The sequence below is a fragment of the Garra rufa genome, chromosome 18 (genome assembly GCF_049309525.1).
Source record: "Garra rufa chromosome 18, GarRuf1.0, whole genome shotgun sequence".
Taxonomy (NCBI): domain Eukaryota; kingdom Metazoa; phylum Chordata; class Actinopteri; order Cypriniformes; family Cyprinidae; genus Garra; species Garra rufa.
In genome coordinates this window covers 16,827,020-16,846,971 of record NC_133378.1, presented here as the reverse complement: position 1 = coordinate 16,846,971, position 19,952 = coordinate 16,827,020, and the positions used below count along the sequence as shown (strand labels likewise).

General features: G+C 35.6%; 1 protein-coding gene across 1 annotated transcript in view; it reads left to right on the top strand.

Annotated features, from left to right (window-relative positions):
- slc6a1a (solute carrier family 6 member 1a) overlaps positions 1-19,687 on the top strand; it is a 26,091-nt gene extending 6,404 nt beyond the window's left edge. The window contains exons 13-15 of the mRNA XM_073822555.1: positions 3,339-3,439; positions 17,351-17,518; positions 17,606-19,687. Of these exons, the coding sequence (XP_073678656.1) occupies positions 3,339-3,439; positions 17,351-17,518; positions 17,606-17,899 (563 nt within the window). The 3' untranslated portion in view covers positions 17,900-19,687. The remainder of the gene's footprint in view (positions 1-3,338; positions 3,440-17,350; positions 17,519-17,605) is intronic.
- Positions 19,688-19,952: the final 265 nt, after the last annotated feature.

Here is a 19,952-nt window from a genome sequence, read left to right as displayed (position 1 = left end):
CACAAATGTCAACGATACATTGGTTTGGTTTCTTTAAATAAAAAAAGTAAAAAATTAGGGATGCATAGGGATATGCTGTTATCAATTTTCATGTTGCGATTAATTGATAATGCTTTTATCAGGGTATATGGTATTATCTTGATATTGAAATTTATTTGCTAAAAAGTGGTGTCATAATACAGTATTAATATTAATAATTAACAGGATTAATAACTATTTTCTTATAACAAAAATTACTGAACATTTACATACAATAAAGCTATGCGCAAAAAATGTATACAGTTAAAAAATGACAGATTAAAGTGCATATCATCTCATAGTTTTGCTACATAAATTATTAATCTTTGTTTAAAAAAATACAACTCTTAGTTCATGTTACTTCAATAAATAAAACAGTTACAACATGATTTGAGCAATTTGTTATTAAATATTGGAATTACCTAAGATTAATCAATGTTTAGAAGAATGTTTCAATGGCAGTTTATGTTAACTAGTGAATTAACTAATGTTAACTATTAAAGCACTAATGTAAAGTTTGACCGAACAATAAAGAAACAAAACACTTTCAAACAATGTCTAGGGCATGTTGTAGTCCAGATTAAAATGTAAAAAAGTTTGAAAATAAATAGCCTATTAAATATTTAAGTATTTGGCGCTGTGATGAATACACAAATCTGAATAGCTATTTAAATCATTTAAACACTTTTTAGAAACTGAAAGCTGTTTTGTTTCCGGGGTTTCCGGGGTAACGGCTGCATTATGTTTAGCGACATCTGCTGTCAGAGAATGAAAGTGTGCTTTTATCCAGAGTGTCTCTCACATGCTCCGCCATGTGCTTCTCGTCTGTGCTTGTTTACATCAGAGGACACATGTGTCTTTGACATAGCATACAGCGGTATTGTGCATTGTGACCAGTTGATGGGAAAAGTTATCTTAAAATGCATTCATAATTCGAATTTGTTATAAATAATTATTCTCTGTATTTCAATGTGCACACAAAACAATATGGATTCGCCTCTCACAACATGACAACAGCTTTTTTTTTGTAATTGCGGATTTGAACGATTACTTAATCGTGGCATCCGTAATCGTGATCGTGATTAGAAATTTGAATAATTGTGCAGCCCTACACAACAAAATCCCCAGTGTTAATTTAACACTCTGAGTGTGGACACATATAAACACTGAAGCAGTGTTAAAGTTAACACTGAAGCAGTGTTGAAGTTAATGAGATAATTAGGTGATTAACAAAGTGATGATTGATCATTATTGAAGACACCTGATGTTAATAAGCAGAATCACCAAAGGAGAAAACCAAATTTTTTTTTTTTTTTTTAGAAATCATTATAGTGGTCAATGTTTGCATTAGTTGGGCTCTTGACCCTAAAATCTTCAATATTAGATTTTGTGTGGTTGTTATTACTGAGTTATAACAGCCAGACAAGCCAAGAACAGAAGTCATCAGATGGCATTGACTGTGTTTGACATAACCATCATATAGTGACTTGAGTATTTGACTTAGGTTTTCCTTACAGAATATAATAAAACTGTAGACAAAAGATCAGTTTCAGAATAATCAGACAGATGATGGAAAAAAAAAAGTTTATTTTTATTTAGACACACAGACATGAAGAATCAGCATGAGAATCACAACAACGGTGACCATCAAAAAAGTGTGTTGTAGCCAATCAGAACTCATCCATTGCTCCCATCATGCATTGCGGCATGAATAAATTATGAGCTGAATTGTCTTTGTAATTTCTTTTATTATTACTGTTTTCTTTTGTTTTTATGTGACTTTTTAATAGCTTGTTTTGCAATGTTCAGAGTTGATCTGTTTATCTGAATATGCCGTTTATCACCATTGTTGAGATTCATGGGCTGGTTCTGTCTATGTGTGCCTATACAAAACACTTTCTTTTAAAACAGGTTGTAAAAAATCTTTCCAAAAAGTATAGAAAATAAAAGATCTGTTGCTCTGGATTCACAAAGCTATTACAATAAATTAAAAAGAATAAAGCATAACTCAGAAATTAGACACTAGGTGATTCAGGTCAAACAATGAATATATTAAAACATAATCATCACCTGATGACTTGAGCTTTTGGCTTGACTGGCTACCTTAACTCAAATACAGCAGCTAAACAAACTCTAATATTGAAGATTTAAGAGTCAAGAGCCCAACTAATGCAAACATGCTAGAATGGTTGCTTAAAAAGTTTGGTTTTCTCGTTTGGTGATTCTGCTTATTAACAGCAGATGTCTTCAATAGTGATCAATCATCACTTTGTTAATCACCTAATTATCTCATTAACTACAACACTGCTTCGGTGTTAACTTTAACACTGCTTCAGTGTTTATATGTGTCCACACTGTGTTAAATTAACACTGGGGATTAACACTGTGTAGAGAGTAGCCTACAATGATAGCTGTGAACACTATAAAGTGGGGCAATTCCAACTTGTCTGTAAGTGCGTTTTCATATTTGAAAAATTTGCTACTGGCTATTTAAATGCGAGTTTTTAGCAGTGTATAGTAGTGTTGTTTGCATTTCTACGATCACAAATGCAGACGTGGGGTTATGTTGACTCATCATAATCAATAATTATGTCCTCACTGGATGCAACAAATGCCTTTTTTATAATGGGTTTCATTGTTTTTGTCTCGTCACGTCGGGACACGGCATCACAACACGGGCGTAACATTTCCGTCACACACTTGAGGTATTTGGCCCATCAGAGCACACCTCACTTTTCAGAGCGATGAGCTTTGTAAAAATCGACGCATTTCAGAAAGGCGGGCCAGAGAGGAGTAACAATATTGTACAGTATGTGGAAAATAAACTGCATAAACCCATTGCATTGCAACAAAATAATGTTCTTTTTAACAACATCATATGACCCCTTTAACAATCACAACAGTCTCAGTTCAAATTAAGCGCATCGGTTTGGTGCTTCTTTCAGGAAGAATAAATGTATCTCTGTAAATGTCTGTACAGTCTTTTTCAAATGCATTCAAATGTTTTACTTGCCAGTCGTCCTATTCAAATGTCACACAATAGCAGTTAAGAATTGAAGGGGAGTGAAAGTTCTGGCTATCTTTTTGCTTTTTTATATAATTCAGTTGCAGAAAGTTCACACATTCAGTATTTTTAAGAACTGTTCATCGCAAGCTTTTATACACATATGCTTACACAATCACTTAGGATTGATTTAGATTGAATTGAGTACCCTTGAATCCTCTATACTGTTACAGATAGAAAGATGCATGTCCATCAATCCTATTGTTGCAGCATAGTTGCAGTGAATTAATGCCATCCCTTTTTCATCTAATTTCAGGTGTGAACAAGTTTTATGATAACATCCAGGAAATGATTGGATACAAGCCTTGTCTATGGTGGAAACTGTGCTGGGTTTTCTTCACCCCTTTAATTGTTGGTGTAAGTAACCTACTTTTTTCTATCTAAAGCTATGTGTGTGTGTGTGTGTGTGTGTGTGTGTACCTGGTATTCATCACGTTGTGGGGACCAAATGTCCCCACAAGGATAGTAATACCAGTAAATTTTGACCTTGTGGGGACATTTCTTAGGTCCCCATGAGGAAACAGGCTTATAAATCATGCACAATGAGTTTTTTTTTAGAAAGTAAAAGTGTGCACAATCTCCTGTGAGGGCTAGGTTTAGGTGTAGGGTAGGTGTAGGGCGATAGAAAGTACAGTTTGTACAGTATAAAAACCATTACGCCTATGGAATGTCCCCATAAAACATGTAAACCCAACGTGTGTGTGTGTGTGTGTGTGTGTGTGTGTGTGTGTGTGTGTGTGTGTATACAGATAGATAGACAGAAGAGCTGACAAACCCGAACCAGAGTTTGGGTAATGCATTACAGTGTAGAGAATTGGTTAGCTCAAAGAATTTCAAATTAATCAATATGTGTGTAAAAGTGTGAGACTATGTTTCTCTCATCACCTATGCACTGCAAATCTCCACCAGGTCATTTTGACCAGTGAATAGAATGAAATGAGTTATTTAAAACATACATTTCAGTCAGGGAAAGTAGTTTAACTCATAGGAAATTGTGTATAATAATCGTCATTAAATATACGCAATTTCCAGTTTCTGATCAGTAACAGTAATAATGATATCGACCGGTTTCTTTGTCCAGCAAATTGTCATTACTATTACGTTGGCTCGTCGTCACGGCAACGTGTTTTACTAATCAGAACGGAGTTAAAACAATTTGAACAAAATAGGGCTTAAGGTAGCAATATGAGATCGACACAGTTTAAGTGACTATTGTCATGTAAGCAATTAGCACAGAGAATCATTATATGTGAATATATGGTTGTTTATTAAACTATTCTACTTACAAACGATCGCACATAGACAAACGTACATAAAACACAAATAGACAGAGGACGCGTGAGAGAGAGAGTAAGAGAGAGAGAGAGAGAGAGAGAGAGAGAGAGAGAGAGAGAGTAAGAGAGAGAGACAGAAAGTGAGTTTGCAAGGGACAGGAATGAAACGGTTCTGAACAACCTGAAATCGTTTTTCATAAAACGCCTTAAACGCAGCTATCTACGTTTGTAGAAAGGACGGATACTTGCAAGCTTTTGTTGTTGTGCATTGGTTCTGTATGTGTTCAGTTCAGAAAGTCCTTTTCAGTTCCTTGAGAGTCCCTGGAGACCGCATGGCTTCATGCAGGCCTCATTTCCTTCATGTAGGCCTCATTTCCAATGCTAGGTGAGCCCCCCCCCGTGGATCTGGGGGAGGGGGTGCAGGATGACGTGTGATGAGTCCAGAAGGGAAGAGAGGAGAGGAGAGAGAGATGAGGGAAGGCTTATAAACCTGTAGGTCGTTCACGCCCACAGTTGGACCTTGTCCAATCCGGTTGATCTGAGTTTTGGAGGGAAGATTGAAAGTCTTTATCTCTCACAATGGTGTTTCGCATGTGGAAGCTGATTGGTTGTTTTGCCACAAACCTTCCAAAAGTTCAATAATATCTATAAAGCAAGGAGTTATTAAGATGCCACAAACATTAACATTTAGGGAATAATAAATGCTGCTCATAGACACCAAACATGATCTATGTATCTTCTCTGTTGACTGAGTGAGAGTCTTAGCATGCACAATAATTCACCTATTGCGGATTAATGTTTGAGGTCGACATACATAACAGAAACAACAATATAAGAAAACGTAACACATTGATATGTGTACATTTCTATATAACTGTATGTGGGACTGTATGTCTGAATAAGGAAAGTGTATCTGCATTTCTGTAAGAGTCTTATCTTGATGGTGGGGGGATGAGTTGGATAGTGACCAGAGGTCTGGCTCATAGCACCTAGGTGTTAATCATGGGGATGATCGGGGGAGAAGTCATTTAAGGAATATAACTAGTTATTTCATGTCTGATGGGCTCCAGGCACTACAACAGATAATGTGAGTTACATAATCAGATTACTAGTACTAGTACTAGTAAATGAACGCATTACTTTTAAATTTACAATGAAATATCTGGGTTACTTTTTCAAAGAAAAAATTGTTTTCCCACTTATTGATTAAGAGATCTTCTGTCCCCATGTTGAGAGAAATTGTGAGTCAGGTTGCAGAGGCAGAGTCACTTCCTTCAACCTGCGGCTTATTAATAATATTATTTGTTTTGGTGTGAAAGGGCCTTTACAGTTTCCAAAAATATAACTTGTGACAAAAAGTAATGCAAAAGTAACATAATGAATTACTTTCCAAAAAATGTATCTAAATAACAATTTGTTACTTTTACATGGAGTAACGCAATGTTGTGTTGCATTTCTTTGAAAAGTATCTTCCCCAACACTGAACAACTTCGTTTTTTTGCTAGTATGTTGCATTGTTGCATCTCTAGCTAATTTAGCATGTATAATGTATGGTAAAGCACACTGATTATATTTTGTATACCCTGTTAAAATTAGACAGAAATGGAAGAATAAATTAAAAATGCAGCATATTTTAATTTTAAATTTTAATTAAGGAAATGAGATACAAATGTGCACATGTATTTACAGATAATTGTATATATGAATATGTTTATAATCACTGAGCTTGGGTAATGATATTGACAGTAACATGATAAGTCTGGTCCACATTGCAGGTTTTGACCAAACCTAAATAATAATGAGCCAATGCTGACCCTGCCCTTCTCTTTTGTTCTTGCTTTAAAGTCATCATTCTTATTCATGCAGTTATAACTGCTCAAAAACTATTTTAAATACATTGTTAATCACTTATTAGTCATTAGCAAACACCTTTAAATATTCTCTACAAAGACATATGGCAATGCATTTCTGTATTTAAGTTTACATTTTCCTATGCAAATGTGCAACATTTAGCGCAAAATGAAAATTCAAATATATAATTTACATTTCCTACACTAGTTTTAATATGCAAATTAAAAACGTATTTTAATGCTTTATAAGTTGCAAAATTATTGTATTATCCAAAATGTATAATATAATGTATAATAATATAATGTATTATCCAAAATGATATGTTTAACATGTTCAAGCAAAAACTGTAGCAAAACTGTCATTTAAATGCTGATTTTCCTAAATGCATTTAAACTTAGGGGTAAAACATTGGGATTGCATTTTTATTATAATAACGTGTGATAATTCTAGCAAAATGCAGTGAGAATTTCAGAATGCATTCTGAGCCAAAGATGCAGCAAAATGTCATTTATTTTTCTTAAATGCATTGACACTTACAGTGCACAGTATAAATGAGTACACCCTTCCTGAAACTGTCATGAACTTGTACACTCAGTGCCAAGAAGTGTTAAGTACTAGAATATTACACTTTGTTGAATTAAATCTAGGGTGTACTTATTTTTGCAATCCCTCATTAAAACAAAATTGGCTAAGTTACTTATTTTACAGATATTAATGTCATATATTTCTCTGTTTTTATTAAGAATATGTTTATTACATTTCAGTTTTGCCATCTTTCTATTATTATATTAGTGATCATTAAGAAAATACATCTTTTATATTTAATCAGAGGGGGTGTACTCATTTATGCTGTGCACTGTACATATATGGTATTTTAATTGCATTTTCATTAAATACCCTGCGATGAATGTACTTTAAGTTAAAGGATTTGAAAATACATTTCGAGCCGATCACGCACCCGACCTGTCAATCATCACATCAAGGTGAGGCTCGGCAACAGGACGCACAATAGGTTAATATTCACCGTTAACCAAACACTTTTCACCTGCTGCAACATCTCTCACTGTTTACACTCTGATTGATGCACATAAGCAAACAGAGAGTGTAATTCTACACTTATTTACCTATTTGCAATCTTACACCATGTCTACATCGGACACAGTAGTTGGCGTGTCACATCGAGCATCATCTATAGACAGCATTGATTATAATGGGTTCAATGCTGTCTTTTGTCACGTTGCACAGCACCGCTCGTGTCCGGTGTTGCCTTGTATTTCCTCTCTTCTAATAGAGAGCACATCCCGTGGCACCTAAGTGTTGTGCATGCCCCAGGATTTCTCACTGTTTTCACTCTGATGGATATCCGTGATCATACAGAAAACACTGCTACTTTCACTGTGCCTGCCCCAGAAGACAGTTCACCAGTCAGATCTAGGCACAGCTTTCACCGAAAATGCCACAGCCAAGGTAAAAATCATGGGCATCAATTGCGGTGTCCTGTGGCTGTAAACAAGGAGAGATGTTGTGGCAGGAGCGTGACATTTAGGTGCCACAGAACAAAGAATAATAAAATATAAGGTAAGGTGGTAAATAAGTGTAGAATTGCACTGTCTGTTTGCTTATTTGCTTTAATTGGAGTGTAAACAGTGAGATATCCTCAGGCAGGTGAAAAGCATTTGGTTAACAGTGAATATTGACCTATTGTGCATCCTGTTGCCGAGCCCCACTTTGATTTAATGATTGATAGATCAGGCTCGGAATGCATTATCAAATTCACATCATATTTTAATAAAAAAGCAACTGAAACATCTTATATGTAAGTGTCAATGCATTTTAAAAAAATGAAAGATTTTAATTTTGCAACTTATAAACCATTTAAATATGTTTTTGATTTGCAAATTAAAATGAGTGTAGGACATGGCAAATGTAAATTATATAATTTTTATTTTCATTTTGCACTAAATGTTGCACATATGTATGGGAAAACGTAAATTTAAATACAAAAATACATTGTCATTTTACATATTGCATTGCAATTTTGCATATTACATTTCAAATTGAATTTTGCTACCCATATGCTTCCATAGTTTACAGCTCAGCTTCACGGCTGCATATATGAAAAAAAAAAAAAAAAAAACTAACCCTAAAAAAATTCTAACAAAAGGTTTCTCAGCTGTTTTTTGTAGTATTAGGTGTCCTTATTAACATACTATACTAAAAGTTTACCAAAGTTTGACCACTAGAAAGGTATCATTTTTAAGATGGTGTCCAAGATGGGCAGGAAACCCTTAAGATATCCTAACTCCTTCATTATTTGACCTAGCCAAGTAGTCTTGGTGTCTAACCCCATGTTTTCATAAATCCATTGGACTTGTCAAAATTGCACTGACATGATTACATACTTATGGAATACATGATGTTGTGAGATGCAAGTGTACAAAGAGGCGAAGACATACACATTTCTACTGGTAATAGTACACTCAAAATGTCGACAGAAGCACATAAATAAAAAAGACATTAAAAAGACGTGCCAGAGTAGCAACTGGTCCTTTCAACAGCTAAACTGATTGTCTTTTCTGTGGGACTACGATAACACATAGAAGTAAAAACACAAGTAGTGTTAAGACTGATACGCTTGCAGAGTCCATTCTTGAGTGTTGTGATAATCGTGCAGATCAATGGGCTTTCACTGTAAAAGGCAGGATCGAGTAATATGGCCGTGATCTACATGCTGCAGACTGTGTTTACCACTACTTATGCAGTAGTAGTTTTCGTAACAAATATAACATACCGATACAGTTCCAGAAAGACCCAGAGGCAAAGCGCAGAAAGTCTGGCCGGCCCAAAAATGAAGATCAGGAGCAGGCATTCATGAACGTTTACTCTTACCTCGAGAGTAATGAGGAGGAACAGTTGACAAATACACATCTTTGAGACAAAATGTAACCAATTGCTTTAATATATAATTGCACTTGTAATCACTTACAGGTGCATCTCAATAAATTAGAATGTCATGGAAAAGTTAATTTATTTCAGTAATTTAACTCAAATTGTGAAACTTGTGTATTAAATAAATTCAATGCACACAGACTGAAGAAGTTTAAGTCTTTGGTGCTTTTAATTGTGATGATTTAGCTCACATTTAACAAAAACCCACCAATTCGCTATCTCAACAAATTAAAATACTTCATAAGACCAATGAAAAAACATTTTTAGTGAATTGTTGGCCTTCTGAACAGTATGTTAATGTACTGTATATGTACTCAATACTTGGTAAGGGCTCCCTTTTACTTTAATGACTGACTCAATTTGGCGTGGCATGGAGGTGATCAGTCTGTGGCACTGCTGAGGTGGTATGGAAGCCCAGGATTCTTTGATAGTGGCCTTCAGCTCATCTGCATTTTTTGGTCTCTTGTTTCTCATTTTCCTCTTGACAATACCCCATAGATTCTCTATAGGGTTCAGGTCTGGTGAGTTTGCTGGCCAGTCAAGCACACCAACACCATGGTCATTTAACCAACGTTTGGTGCTTTTGTCAGTGTGGACAGGTGCCAGATCCTGCTGGAAAATGAAATCAGCATCTTTAAAAGAAGAAGAAAAGCAGAAGAAAGCATGAAGTACTCAAAAATTTCTTGGTAAATGGGTACAGTGACAGTTTTCAAAAAACACAGTGGACCAACACCAGCAGATGACACTGCACCCCAAATCATCACAGACTGTTGAAACTGAACACAGGACTTTAAGCAACTTGGTCTATGAACTTCTCCACCCTCCTCCAGACTCTAGGACATTGGTTTCCAAATGAAATACAAAACTTGCTCTCATCTGAAAAGAGTACTTTGGACCAGTGTTGTTTTTGACAACCATCTTAGATTTAGTCTTAGTCTTAGTCTTTTTGACTAAAATGCTTAATAGTTTTAGTCAAATTTTAGTCACTTCTATATGTGATAGTTTTAGTCCAATTTTAGTCGACGAAAAGTCAAAAAGGTTTTAGTCTAGTTTTAGTCGACGAAAAGTCAAAAAGGTTTTAGTCTAGTTTTAGTCAAAAAAGGGGAAAAAGTAGTCTTTTAACAAATTAATGTAGGTCAGTAAGTATTTTGCTGTTGGGTAGTGTCACTTGTAAGTTCTGAAAAAAGCAGATCTATAGTTCAACACAATGTGAGCTTCCGGATCGACTATTTTCAACAATAATTACAATAATGAAGGAATGTTTTAAAACATAAAAGACAAACAAGGATGGAATGCTAAAACGGCTTGCCATACTAGTATGGCAAAGAGTATTTAATGCTAAAACGGCTTGCCATAGAGGCAGATACGTTTTACGTTTTAATTGGCATGCACAATAAGCAGAAATGTCATGCATTTTAAACGTCTGACGGACCACCCACTAACATTTTCGTCTATTCTCGTCTCGTCAACGAAAACTCACACACGTCTCGTCATGTTTTAGTCATCAACAAGCCATTTTTATCTCGTCATCGTCTCGTTATCGTCATGAAAAAAAGTGGCGTCAACGAAATGATTTCGTCATCGTCATCGTTGACGAAAACAACACTGCTTTGGACCACTGGGCAACAGTCCATTTCTTCTCCTTAGCCCAGGTAAGACGCCTCTGATGTTGTCTGTGGTTCAGGAGTGGCTTAACAAGAGAAATACAACAACTGTAGCCAAATTCCTGACACGTCTGTGTGTGGTGGCTCTTGATGCCTTGACCCCAGCCTCAGTCCATTCCTTGTGAAGTTCACCCAAATTCTTGAATTGGTTTTGCTTGTCAAGCCTCTCAAGGCTGCGGTTCTCTCGGTTGGTTGTGCATATTTTCTTCCACACTTTTTCCTTCCACTCAACTTTCTGTTAACATGCTTGGATGCAGCACTCTGTGAACAGCAGCTTCTTTGGCAATGAATGTTTGTGGCTTACCCTCCTTGTGGAGGGTGTCATTGATTGTTTTCTGGATAACTGTCAGATCAGCAGTCTTCCCCATGAATCTGTAGCCTAGTGAACCAAACTGAGAGACCATTTTGAAGGCTCAGGAAACCTTTGCAGGTATTTTGAGTTGATTAGCTGATTGGCATGTCACCATATTCTAATTTGTTGAGATTTGTTGAATTAGTGGGTTTTTGTTAAATGTGATCCAAATCATCACAATTAAAAGAAACAAAGAATGTGTGCATTGACTTTAATACACGAGTTTCACAATTTCGATTAAATTACTGAAATAAATGAATAAAACTTTTCCACAACATACTAATTTATTGAGATGCACCTGTATCTATCAAACAAATATGCTAATTAAAATATTACATGGCCAAAACATGTATCAGGCACTATTATTCCTGGTCTAGGAGGAATGCAGAGGAGTAATGGTCATTTTAAGGACATGACAGCCGCCATTTTCAAAATGGGGCCTTTCTTGGGGTCAAACTTTGGTTAACTTTTAGTATGTTTTTAAGTACATCTGATACTACTGTAAACCACTGAGAAACCTTTTGTTAGAAATTTTTGGGGTCAAGCTATATTTGCAGCTGACTACAGGGTGGGTCAATGATAAAACCTCAGTATCCATCAACAGTAGTAGGAGGGGCCTGTGCAAAGCTACATCTCTTTGCCCAGAATCTGTGAACAGCTTGATCTGAGGAAGTGTTTATGATTTGTGGGCATTTGGCTGCATTTTTATCATTATATGGTGGTTGTTTACACACACTGACAAGACACATATAAGTGTAACCATGTAGTGGTGAATTTTGTATCCAATGTCCCCTTTAAAAAATATTTTAACAGTGTAAAAGTTATTTATTACAATACAGTTTGCTTCAGAGCAACGTAACATCAATAAACAAGAAAATAAGGGTGCTTTCACACCTGTAGATCAATTCCTTTGCTCCGAAACAGGGATTAAAATTATTACAATGTTGCTTTTTATTATTGGTGCGGTTTGCTTTCACATGGCAAAGTTTCTAAACGGACCAAATGTGTTAATACAAGTAAACCTTCCTCTCATTGGTCAAAGTTCCACGGTTTATTGTCCGGGATTCCTCTCAGCTGTCATCCGTCAGGATGGAACAACAACAGCTTTGTGGGCTTACTGTTGCATTTTTTGTAGCTGTCGTTATATTAGTTATATCCGTCCAGGAGTCCAGGATTCGTTGGGAAAACATTTTTAAAATGCACCTACTACAAAGAGAGCAATAAGATGGCATTTGATTTTTAAATGGCGAAGACATGCCCACACACAGACATACACAGGTTAATTTTAAGAGGCATTAGCAAAACAACAAAGCTACTGCTTTTTACAGCACTGTAATTACTCATTATACACTGTGATATCACCTGGTTTTTTGGTCCTTTGGATTGGATTGCTTTTTCACTACGACCAAACCGCTCCAGAGTTCATTTTCAATCAAGCAGAGACCATCTTATTCCGAGCACATCCGAGAGCGAATGCCGTGATCACATATGCCCAACCGAACCGAGCTAAGTGGGGAAACATGCCAGGTTCTGAAACAAAGTGTCAGGTGTGAAAGCACCCTGTCAATTTTGCCACATTCATCAATTATGAAACAAGTTCAATTTAGCTATAAGCAGCTCTACAAAAGGCCATAGTTTTATTTCTCAGCTCAAGTCAGTTTAATGTTGATTCAGTTCAGTAATGGTGACAGTAGGGCTATGCAATCAATCGAAATTCGATTTCGGCTTAAAATGATTATGAAAATACAATAATTGAGATAAAACGGTTATTGCTCCCGATTCCGCCCCTTTGTGCACTTTTGCTCTTTTATAAAAGCCCAATTTCACATGCAAATCAGTAAAATCATTTAACACGACATAAAATAGGACGTGCTTGATTTATTAATAGGGTTGGGTATCGTTTGAATTTTATCGATTCCGATTTCGATTCCACTTATCGATTCAGATTCTTTTCGATTCTGTCATGATCGGGGCTGTGGATTTTCCCTCAGCCACCTGAGGTCGCTGTCCTACACTGCACTTCCTTGATTGTCCACCTGTCCTTGTCATCAGCACTGATCACCCACATCTGTTCACAATTATCATCAAGACTATAAGTATCCTCACTGCTCATTCTGCTTCATGTCTGCATTGTCTCGTGTCATGTTTGTTTTTCATGCTCCTGAATTCCCGGACTCAAGTTATGTTCTAGATCTTGTTTATTTTGTGTTTTAGTTCTTATGTTTAGTTTTGTGCCGTGTTGGCCTTTTGCTTTGTTTATTGTTTTATTATTAAAATACTACTCACCTGCATCTGGACCCAGACCTCCATCTTTTACCGTGACAGATTCCCAGTTTCGATTCCAATTTAGTAAAAAACAACAACAACAACAAACACAAAAATCAAACATTAATATATTAAACATGTTTATTTTCAGTGCTAGCTTGCAACATATTATTTTATTACAGGGGTTCTCAACCTTTTTTATATCAGGGCCCCCTTCTTCTCAGGTCAATTTTGCAAGGCCCCCCTATGCCTGACATTTCCTCTAAAGGTGTTTATTTTTGAACCTTTTTTATTAACCTAAACATTTGTTTTGTCTTTTTATTTTTCACCTGCATGTTATAAAAAAATTCAAACAAGCTTTAAATTAAAGCTATACTTTTGAATTTAAAAGAAAACCCTCCTTTTTAACATGAATATACATATACAGATTTAAAGCACCTAAATTATTTAATTCACATTCTTCACAACTTCAGAGTACTCTTTCTTAAGTGACTGAATATCTACTGTTTGTATTTATTATAAAATAAACATATAAATGAAAAATACAGCAAATACATTGTAAATCTGTTTATGCTGGTGCTCATAATTATGTGCATAAACACCACTGACCCTTACAAGATCCACCTCTATGGGTAAGCATTCATTATAAAAAAAAACTCACAGGACATTCATTTTGAAAACTATGCAAATATTTTGAAATTTCACACTATGGATCAGAGTCCCGAAAGCATGAATAGTTTGTGAATCAACAGCGGACTTATGCGTGCCTAATGTACGACTCTGATATACAAGAATGAATACATTAGGCAATGCTCGAGTTCGTTACTATTACTCTGGTCATCTTTGCCTTTACATTACCGGGAGGGTTTGTTTCATGCAGCCAAGAGATAAAGTAGATACCTGTCTTCCCGCGGGGGTATAATTTACTTTTATGTGGGCTTTTGCGGGACGAAATAACATATATTCCTTCTGGAGCGGGCGGGCGCAGGACTAAAATCCGTCCCTTGCAGATCTCTAAGATGAAGTTTGCGTGCAGCGGTAGATTTGTCTTCGGATTTTACAAAGCGTAGACACACTTTTAAACGCTTACCGTGATCCATCTTTTCGACTGATGTTTACATTACCACGTAAGGTCCTGGCAGATCACTAGATGAAAAAATGCACCCAGGAATCGAAACAAGGAATCGAAATTTTAATTTTATAACAAGTATCCGATTCTTTATCTTAAGTATCCGATTCCAGAATCGGAATCGATTTTCGATTCCCAACCCTATTTATTAATGCTTATTTGATGTCATGTTTTCAAAAGCATGAAAGAGAATTTGTGTTGTTCTGTGTATGCGTACAGAGATGAAAAGATCACGGATAAGTAAAGTAAACGTTTAGCTTAAGATGCGTACCTAAATGGTCAAATACATAAAAATATATGTCAAAATGTGGCGTTTGGTGATAATTCGAACCTCCGTCAGCTATGTCTCAAATTAATGTAAAAACCTGAGAATGAAAATACATGTGTATATTGGATGCGTGCAGCTGTTAAAGCAGCCACAAGTAATATTTCTCCTGCCGTCTCTGCTTAATGTTAATAAAACAACAAAAGACAAAGACAAAATCACTCACTGCTCTTGACGGAGGGACTTTTGTAAAAAAAAAAAAAAAAAATGTTTCATTTGTATATTTTTTGTATTGCTATCTTTAAATTAATCAATAATATAAAGTTCCAGACCCACTCAGAATCATGTTAAATAATTGTGATTACAATATTGTCCAAAATAATCGTGATTATGATTTTTGCCATAATCGAGCAGCCCTAGGTGACAGAGCTCCGAAGTTATTGTCATTATCAAGCTCAACTCATTTTAATCTGATAGTATCAGTTAGTATCAGCTATTGATTATTAAAGTTATTTTTTGCACATGTTAATGAGGGACACATAACACATCTGCTGTGTAGAATGACCCTAGTTCTTCACAATTACCAAACAACCAAATCCAAATGTTCTTTACATTTTATTTGTCTCTAGACAATTTTTGGTTTATCCCATTCCTTGACTATGACAAGACATAGGGGAGTGCAGGGCACAAACTAACGTTAGTTGTAAATATTTCCACACATGCTAGCATAATCAAATTTATGGTATTTCCTAGTTGCCATAGCAACACTATACAGAAAAAAAAGTGTGCCAAAATTCTAAAGTCTTTTGAAGATATCGCTGAATATTTATTTTACCATAATAAAAGTACATTTCTTGCTGAAGTAAATTTTTCATCTCAGTTTTTAGTATTAATTTAAAACTAGACAAATCTGCTATTATTTTAATCTTCAATCTGTTATTTATCAGTTTATTAATGCTTCGCAAACCAGCAGAAGACACTAACCTGTTTTAAATTTCAGTCGTGCAGATGGGGAACGTTGTAGCACTGCGTTACAATGTGCCGCGCTGTTATTAAACTATGCTATTTTATGACATTAGTGATGTAATTTACACCATTTACTTTTACGGATTTTAATGAGAAACCACAATAAACAGGTGAATAAAGACTGAGAGTCAATGTTTAATGTCCAGAAATTATTATTTCTGGCTCGTTTATTTGTCTTCCCTTCCTTTGAGAGCTGTGTGTGGAGGGAGTGGAGTGTTTTTCTGAATGTCTAGATGTTGGACTATACTGTACAGCCATGTGTTGTGATCAGGGCCATCCCAACATGGTTGTGATATGTTCATTGTCAAATTCCAAAATTAGATTATTTTTTAAAATAAAAAAACCACACCATTATTTATTTGAAAAAGTTAATAATTAAATTTTATTGACAAAATATTATAGTTTGTCTTGTATATATATATTTTTTTTTTCAGTCGACCAGATAACATTTTAAGCTGTCATATGCAGTGTTGGGGAAAGTTACTTTTAAAATTAATGCATTACGATATTGAGTTACTCCCTAAAAAAGTAACTAATTACGTTACTTAGTTACTTTTTATGGAAAGTAATGCGTTACGTTACTTCTACATTACTTTTTAAATCTGGACAGGGCTTGCTTGTTTGTTTTTAAAAAAGTTATATTTTTGGAAAATGTAAAAGCCTTTTCACACCAAAAGCCTCAGGCTTAGAGAAAAGTAAATTCACATCTGTACAGTAGACTGCAGGAGAAAAAAATTTAACTCTTCAGCAATAAAAAAAAAAAATGTTAGATTATCTTGAGTAATTTTTGCTTATTAGTTTGGATGAATTGGATCATTGAAGGTTAATAAAATGGGATTAAATACATAAAGGATATTTGTATTATTTAACTTATTAATTTCACTGTTTTTATTCATTTTGAGGAATACTGTATCTGTTTTTTTAGTGAGGGAGATGAATTAATGCATGTTCACATTTATTCTAGAACTATAGTAACATCTTACAACTTTCTTAACATGGGGACAGGAGAGCTTTTAATCAACAAATGGGGGAAAAAGTAACTCAGATATTTTCTTGTCAATTAAAAAGTAATGCGTTACTTAGTTACTTGGAAAAAGTAATATTATTACGTAACTTGCGTAACTTGCTTTACCCCCAAAACTGGTCATATGGTTATGTTACAAAGTGCCCCTCAGATGTTACATTGTACCCCACCTACGGGGCATATTGTAACATTTCACTTCCTTTCTTTTGAGGTAAATAACGTATACACTGTAATTATGAAACAAAGCGACATATTTGTACTAGACAAGTGTGAAATTAATGTGGATGAAAATTATACTCTGAACTCCATGTGGATTTAAATAAACTGAGAAATTCAAAAAGTGTTAGGTTGTGCCCCGCGCTCCCCTATTTCAGAATGTTTCTAAAGTCTTGCAGTCAGACGTAAGAATCATAAATGGTGGTGTAATTATGTGAAAACTGCAGTATTTGTAAACAGAGCTTCTCTACAGGGCGTGTTCCTCTTCAGCGCGGTACAAATGGTTCCTCTTACGATGAACAACTATGTGTTCCCTAAATGGGGCCAAGGAGTGGGCTGGCTCATGGCGCTGTCCTCTATGGTCCTCATACCTGGTTATATGGGCTACATGTTCCTCACCCTGAAGGGCACATATAAGGAGGTAACTGTTTTCATTTAGAGCTGAAATTATGTACAATAGTGATGGAATATTTGTGCTTACTGGTGCTGGTTCTGGGGCTCATTTCAGCGGATCAGGATAATGCTGCAGCCTCCAGCAGTCAAGCGTGCTCAGGAGAACGGGCCCGAGCAACAGCAGCAGCAGACACAGCCACAGCAGCCAGAGCAATCACCGCAGCAGCCACAATCACCGCAATCACCGCAACAACCGCAGCAGCCAGACCAAGCACCACAGCAACCACAATCACCGCAACAACCACAACAACCACCACAGCCACAGCCGCAACCACAACCGCAAACTGATCCACAGGTGCAGGCTGATAGTTGTTCTCCAAGTAACCCTGGCAATGATGCCAACGTATAAAACCAGTAGAAGTGAACCCCAGCAGAGAGCAATCAAAGATTAACAACACAGAAGACTTCCATGTTTATACAGTAATAGAATCATCTACCTCCAGGGGTCATACATAATCAAGCTAAACATGAAAAAAGCTAAAGTAAAAAAAAAAAAAAAAAAAAAAACAACATATATATATATATATATAAAACATAAAAACAAAAACAAACACAAAAACACTTGCATTTGAAAAACTTACATGTGCTGTAAGCTTTCCAAATGCAAAGCAAAGAGTGTCAGTGTTAAATGACTTGTACTATGTATTATGTGAACTTGTCTCTGCTAAGGTTATACTGTGAGTTAGATTTAAGGACAGTGCATTGTTTTGCAATGCATAAGCTATTTATGTGAGGTATGTATTGTTTCTATGTTGCACTGGGGACAAAGCGGGAATCCATGAGTATCAATGAGAAACTGGCCGAGATTGTTACATTCTGGGTCATTTGGGAAAACCAAGGTGTATCAAGCAAGCCCTGTGTCTGAAGCACAATGAATTTCTAATCGGTAGAGCCCTTGGGTGACCCGTTATGTGTTGTTGAAATTTTTTTTTTGTTGTTGAGAGAGACTGTTACTATTTTTTTTTTCTGAGATAAAAAAGAAGACACTACTTGTATGTGATTATAACATTTTTAGAATTATTTTTTAGAATGCTTTGTACTTTAATGTTGAGACCAAGGACCAAAATCATAGACTTAAGCAAAAACAAATCTATGCCTGCCAGTGTGTAGTTCGTAAAGCACAGGGTATAAAAATACAGAAAATGAAAACATCGTAAAAAACACAGGGTGAACATTTTTGATGATTATTGATGAGTACTGTCGATTCAGTGTCCTGTTTACATGTCCCCTCAGGAATATCCAAAAAAGACAAAAAGAAAAAAAAAAAAAAAAAAAAAAGAAAAAAAAATCTCAGATATGTCTCTGACCCTGAGCGCATATCTGCTCCTTAAGCCTGTGATTAATGTAGTCGTGATTTGCATGACCATTAGTTACTTCATGTGCCAAAATGTTGAATAGGTGCAGTGCTAAAACAAAACAGAAACGCACACACAAACTGGCCACTCCATAACAATGGTTTACACTACTTGACTGTGCCATGCTTTTTTGAAAAAAGTATACAAAATATTTCTATGGTATAATAGTTATACCGCATTTGAAGTAGCACAAACAAAATTACACAAGGGTGTTTTGGCCCTTTTTTCTTTCCCCGAAAGCACAAAAGACTTCTCCAATGCTAGGGCAATGATGTGGTGACAGTTTTGGCGTCAAAGGCAGCTACATGTGAAAAGCGATCGGTCACGTTAAACATGTTTACTAAGAGGAGATACGTACCTACATAAAATGTGAAATGGCTATGTCCTTTGAATTTTGTACAAAGTTATTTTACTGCCGTTTTATCTGGAACTTTATTGTAAAGTCGTATTGTGTAAAACATGTAAACGTGAATGTCTGTACTCCATGATTACGTTTTTGTCTAAATGTTGACATATTTGAAAAACAATTGCTGTTTTCTGCAATAATATTTTGATCTCTGAAGCACATATCTAATGGAAATTATGAGTGAAGATGATTATAAAAGGATTATAAAACAAATAGAATTTATGTCTCGTAAGAAATAATATTGTTTTGTATATTTTTAACTGTTATACTGCCTAAAATTGTAACAATAGGACATGTATTTAAATGGTGTCATACAAAAAAAGCACGATTGTTATGTAAAATGTATGAATAAACAGAAAATATTCGTAGTCTATAATCTGTGTTGATTTTCAGTCTTCACTAAAAGCCGTTTATTAGGAGCCTGTATTTTGCAACGACAGCCTAATTGTTTCGAACAGTACAAATGGTGCAAATAAAGATAACAAAGAATGCACGACAATAACCAATAAGCAGTAATTAACTGGGCTGAAATAATGAACATGTTAAAAATACAGAGGTCCTAATGAATGGGCATGCCAAAGCCAAACTCCAGATCTGTCTGTTGTATTATTTAGTTTTGCAGGTACTCATAGTCCCATGAA